At 48.4% G+C, this 5,892-nt stretch overlaps 1 protein-coding gene across 6 annotated transcripts in view; it reads right to left on the minus strand.

Moving 5' to 3' along the window:
- The window catches only part of ELAPOR1 (endosome-lysosome associated apoptosis and autophagy regulator 1), a 98,021-nt gene that overhangs the window by 3,071 nt on the left and 89,058 nt on the right, over positions 1-5,892 (minus strand). For 4 of the 6 annotated variants that reach the window (XM_017855934.1, XM_017855932.1, XM_017855933.1 and 1 more), the window contains 7 exons: positions 4,553-4,733; positions 4,126-4,222; positions 3,528-3,629; positions 2,217-2,343; positions 1,960-2,138; positions 1,273-1,438; positions 965-1,071 (listed from right to left, as the gene is read on the minus strand). In XM_017855934.1, coding sequence (XP_017711423.1) covers positions 965-1,071; positions 1,273-1,438; positions 1,960-2,138; positions 2,217-2,343; positions 3,528-3,629; positions 4,126-4,222; positions 4,553-4,733 — 959 coding nt within the window. The remainder of the gene's footprint in view (positions 1-964; positions 1,072-1,272; positions 1,439-1,959; positions 2,139-2,216; positions 2,344-3,527; positions 3,630-4,125; positions 4,223-4,552; positions 4,734-5,892) is intronic. The other 2 variants (XM_017855936.1, XM_017855937.1) reach the window with 1 other exon arrangement.

The raw sequence follows: 5,892 nt of genomic DNA on the forward strand, positions 1-5,892 counted from the left end.
AATAAATAAATAAATAAATAAATAAATAAATAAATAAATACATGTTTTTTAGAGACAGAGTCTCGCTCTGTTGCCCAGGCTGGAGTGCAGTGGCACAATCATAGCTCACTGCAGCCTCCAACTCCTGGGCTCAAGTGATCCTCCCCCCTCAGCCTCCCAAGTAACTAAGACTACAGGCATGCTCCACCACACCCAGCTAATTGTTTTTCATTTTTTGTAGAGATAGGGTCTTGCTATGTTGCCTAGGCTGATCTTGAACTCCTAGCCTCAAGAGATCCTCCAGCCTGGGCCTCCCAAAGTGCTGGGATTACAGGCATGAGCCAAAAATCTTAAAACTCCTCTGCTTTGCACCTTTGCTGAATTCTAGCAGTCCCAGATAGACTCAAGAGTCCCAGGGTGAACTGTTCTCCCATTGGTTTAAAAAAAAAAAAATCGCAGTCTAAGGAGGCCAAGGGAGTCTCCCTAGCAGGTCAGCACAAAGGAAACAAGACTCAGCAATCTAAACACCCAAGCACGGTCCTTTCTTCACCACCTTCCAATACCCTCCTTCCTCTTTCTGCCCTCCCAACCCACTCCTATTGGGATGAACTGGTTCAGAGCAGTAGTCAGATATGGGCACTGGCAGAGTGGGGCTGCAGAGGGCTATAGCCCTGGAGGACTTACTTGAATGCTCTCAGCTGGCCCCCACGCCCAGTGACAGTATTGTCTGTATTGCATTTATGAGCTTCATAGTCACTCACCCACCCACACAAACTCACCCAGCCCTCCCAGCTCAGAATTGCTCAGTGGGGAACAGCTGAGACTGAATTATGATTCAGCTCCCAAAGGACTGGACCCAGATACCTGGAGGACAGCGCCCCCCACTGGTCAAAGGAGAGCCTGACTTCTATCAGAAATTGATCCCAGAGATCATCTTTTCCCCCTTTCAGTGAAAATAAAAAAAGGGGTGGGGGATGATTCTTACAACATGGATGGTTCAGTACTCCTTCTGGCAGTGAAAAGGCCCAAGCAGCTCACTAACTGGAGTACATGTTGAGATGTTGAGAGAGAAGCAGCCTGATCAAGAGCAGCCTTGGGCCCCGGAGGGAAAGAGTATTGGTGTAGAAATACAGAAGGCAGAAGACAGGATTTTCAGAGTGGGGAAATGGAATTGTATGGGGCGTGGGGAGCAGGGTGCCCATCCCTGAACGGTACAGGACCATTCAGTGTCTGAGGAGCAGTGTCTCCTCCAGCCCTCCAGGCTGACCTCAGTGCACTGGCCAGGCCCCCTACCTTGGAGGTAAACGATTTGATCTTCCCAAAGAGTGACTTCTTGCTGGTAAAGATGAGGTCGTCTTCCACATCCTCGCCTTCCATGATGGCACAGCTGTCAGCTGCTGGCAGGTCACAGTCCTTGAGGGTAGCATTCATCACCAGCTTGGAGTACTTGTACTCTAGTCTATAAAACAGGAGGATGGGAAAGAGAAGATCCCAAAACGTGGGAATAAGGGGGAAAGAGGTAGAGAGGCTGGGCTACAAACAGGTCCTATTCCCATGCCATGGGTAAGGAGACTGAAGCATGGTAAAATGGTGTCAGGGCTGCAGGACTAGAAGGAATCTTGGTTCCCAGTTCAGTGATCTTTGTTCCTTAAGCCTGTTTCTGTGATCTCAAAGTTTAATAGAAATATCAAAATCTTAATGTCATTCTCTGTATTGTTAAGAATAACAAATTAAGGATACTCTTTGCTTTTGAGAATTTAACATCCATTTATAGACTGCCACATGGTACCATCCCTGTTCAGGAGTCAGGATAACCAAACCATGCACTGGATAAGTGGTTCAACAAGTCTCTGGCCAGAGTCACAGAGTCTGTATGTAGCCAATTCCAGGGAAAACCCCATTAATTTACACTTTCAGATATTCTCCCTGATCAATAATCCAACCCTGTCCATCCCCAAACTCCAATACCGCATCATGTACTTTTGATTCTTTTTCCAAAAGTAGCAAGTCAAGACGGTGAGCAGGATGGCAGTACAGGTGCCTGCAGAGATGCCCACTTTCAGCCAGAAATCTATGGTTTTGCAGATGGTGACTCTCTGCTCAGGCAGAGAAATGCCACCAGAGCATAGCTTGGGTTCTCGCCACACGTAAGTAGTCTTCTGTTGGGGAGAAAAACAAGGAACTCAGATCTCTCATTCCCTTCTGTCGTGGGAGTGCCCGATCAGAGGGAAACCCACCTGGATCCCAGCCACACAGCTGCTGACGATAGCGTGGTAGTCAGCCACTGAGCAGAGCGGGCAAGCAGCCGCACTCTCCCACAGGAAGTGGAAGTTGCAGCCATCACAGGTCCCATCCGAGCATGTTCTAGCAAAGCAGAAAAGAGACCTGAGCTCTCACTCGCTGGACTGGTGGGGAAGATCTGGTTGGAGGCCTGTTGTCTCATAGCTTGCCTGATTTACCCTCTCCCTGCCCAAACCATTAGCCCTACCAGGATCCTTCCAACGAGTCCTTAACACAGGTTTTGATCTCTGATTTCACTGATAAGAGGCCTTCCTGGCCTCCAATGGGCTCTCCACCCTCTGCCTGTTTATGTTTTTGCTGACATCATATGAGAGCTATTGTAAGGTGTCTGAGCTCCAGCATGGCTGTCCCAACAACCCCTTTGAGGTTCCTGTCCACCCCACAGACTTGTGACATTTGCAATAGCCACTTTGATGCAGCTTCCTGGTGATGGGATTGGAGTTGAGGTGGGGTTCAGGAATGAGCTTCTGGTCATGGATACCTGTTATGCACTTTATTGTGATGTTTACAATGGCAAGAACAGGGATTTGACACTCAGACACCACTACTGGGTCAAGACGCCCTGCTTTGCTCCCCATCTCCCCAGTCAGTTGTTTAGGCACAGCATATCCAAAATGTCTTCCTCGAGACGCCAGTGCCCGTCAAGATGTTAGTTGCTGTTATGCAGGGAGGGGAGGGGTGTCCTGTGGTCATCTTCATTTGGAACTTTTTGATTTAGTTCACTCAGCTATTAAACTCAGAACTGGGTATTTTCATTGCAGAGAGATTCCTAGGATCCCTAAACCTTTATTAATGCTCATAATAGCCAGAGATCACGAAACGTCCTAAAGTCTCCTTGTCTCATTTCATCCTAAAAACAACCCGCTGAGGGAATTTAGCATTATGCCTATTTTTACAGATAAGGAAACAAGAGGCCTAAAGAAGGTAAGAAATGTAGCCATGATAACATAGCTAGTTAGTGGAGGAGATGATTCAGTCTGGCTCTCAGCCGAGCTGTTGGTTACTGTGCTACGCAGCTGCCACCATAATGGACCAGGAATATGAGAGTAGCTTTCACTCTTCCTTCTACCCCATTCTTGCCATATGAAGATTGAGGGTCTGGGGCCATGACTCTGCCCCTAAGAGCCCATTAATGGATCTCAAACTCTTTTCTTTTTTCTCCTTTTCACTAATCTCTGGATCTCAGGATGGAATGACTTCAAGAAAGGGAGATTTTGGACTTTGTCAAACCCCTTTGCAGGGCTTACCCTGGCAGCGACAAACTTCCAGGGACAGTTTTCTGTGGACTGCACCTGACACGGATGGTGGTTGATCTCCCAGAACTGCAGGACTGGGTCACATCATTGGACCTGCAGAGAAAGGCAGCCCCCATGGGGGAATGAGTCACTCAGCTGTGTTCCTGGACAGCCACCAAGTGAAATCCGCATGGAGCAATTCCCTTGCTGGGGAAGTCGGGACTTGGGCTTTAGCCTGGCACACAGGGAGTGAACAGGCCTTGGTTTATACGTGGAAAGGGTGGGGATCAACAATATGTAGTCAAGGGGGAAATGCCCTGATTTAGGAAAGTCATGGCTAGCATCCACTGGAGCCTGCTTAGGCTGGAAGGGAAGTCCACTGCAGATCATCCAATATTTCTCCTTGCCTCAAGGGCAGATCTGCTCCAATAATATCCAAGAAGCTGGGATCAGGAACTCCCAGCCTTTAGCTATCATGACTGGGCAGATCTGCTAGACCTCAGACATGTTCTGGCTTGATAAGCAGTAGGTGGCTAGAGAGGGAGGGATGCGGCAGAAATTATGGAGGAGTCCTAGGTTTCACTTGCATAGCCTAGCCTCTCATCTTCACCTATAAAAGAAGATCACGTCCGGTATTCCCAAGGACTCCGGGTGGAAAAGTTCAGCGGGGGAGGTGATTCCATCCAGAGTCATATTTGTTGTCACCCCTGCCAAATTAGAGCTCCTAATTAGTTCTCGCTAGTAGCATTAGCTGGCAACCACTTGAATTCTTCCAATACTTGTCAACATCCAACCTCACTTCATCTCATCACATCCCTGATTGACTTATGAAAGGGTGAAACAAGGGTTTGTCAGAGTCCCCGGGAGCACTTTGCACACAGAGTGGAATAGAAAACACAGGTCAAGAGGTTGGGCCCCTCATGTGGGGCCTTTTACCTCCCAGCCTGGTAACCTCACACTCTCTTACACATACATACACACATGCACACACTCTCTCTCTCTCAAACAAGGCTGAGGCAGGCAGCAGAGTTACTCACCAATAAGTCGGTCAGCAAGGCTGACAGGCTGTGAGGAAACCCCAGCCTTGTAGCCTGTCACCTCTGGGGGGATGATGACTGCCTGGCAGACGTAGGCTGTGATAGATTTGGAGAACCCTGACTCACCCTCAGGAATCCGGAGGTCAGTGACATTGTCGGTGCACACAGACATTTTCCTGCCCTGGTGGGGGAGTGGGGAGGAAGAAGTGGGAAGAAGTGAGTGGTCACAGAGGAATTCCCAGAAGGGAATAGGGAAGGCTTTTTTACATCTAAATTTTCAGCGTTTCAATGCTATGTTCCAGGGGAATGATTCATCCCAGGTCTAATGACGAGACAGATTTGATTTTTTTGTTTTGTTTTGTTTTGTTTTGTTTTGAGACAGGGTCTTGATATATTGCCCAGGCAATGGTGCAATCATAGTTCACTAAAGCCTTGACTTCCTGAGCTCAAGCAATCCTCCTGCCTCAATCTCTCAGAGTGTTGGGATTACAGGGGTGAGCCACTGTGCCCAGCCAACATTTTCAATGTTATACATTTTATTATAAATGGTGCTGGCCGGGTGCAGTGGCTCACACTTGTAATCCCAGCCCTTTGGAAGGCTGAGGCAGGTGGATCATGAGGTCAAGAGATTGAGACCATCCTGGTCAACATGGTGAAACCCTGTCTCTACTAAAAACACAAAAATTAGCTGGACATGGTGGCATGCACCTGTAGTCCCAGCTACTTGGGAGGCTGAGACAGGAGAATCGCTTGAACCCGGGAGGCGGAGGTTGCAGTGAGCGGAGATTGTGCCACTGCACTCTAGCCTGGCGACAGAGTAAGACTCCGCCTCAAAAAAAAGAAAAAAAAAAAGTGCTAAATCTGGTGTCTCAGCCTTTTTTTTTTCCTCTAGATTATAAGAAGTAGATGAGCTTGAAAACTGAAGGAAACCTTTACATTACAATAAAATAAAGAGTTCTTCTGTCTTTGAACTAAGGATCTGTAGTGTGGCAGTACGCTATAAGCATTTCTAAACAGGAAAGGAATAGAGAAAAAAATACACCATGGGCCGGGCGCGGTGGCTCAAGCCTGTAATCCCAGCACTTTGGGAGGCCGAGACGGGAGGATCACGAGGTCAGGAGGTCGAGACCATCCTGGCTAACACGGTGAAACCCCGTCTCTACTAAAAAAAAAAATACAAAAAACTAGCCGGGCGAGGTAGCGGGCGCCTGTAGTCCCAGCTACTTGGGAGGCTGAGGCAGGAGAATGGCGGGAACCCGGGAGGCGGAGCTTGCAGTGAGCTGAGATCCGGCCACTGCACTCCAGCCCGGGTGACAGAGCGAGACTCCGTCTCAAAAAAA

Source organism: Rhinopithecus bieti, unplaced genomic scaffold (genome assembly GCF_001698545.2).
Source record: "Rhinopithecus bieti isolate Rb0 unplaced genomic scaffold, ASM169854v2 scaffold_42612, whole genome shotgun sequence".
Lineage (NCBI taxonomy): Eukaryota > Metazoa > Chordata > Mammalia > Primates > Cercopithecidae > Rhinopithecus > Rhinopithecus bieti.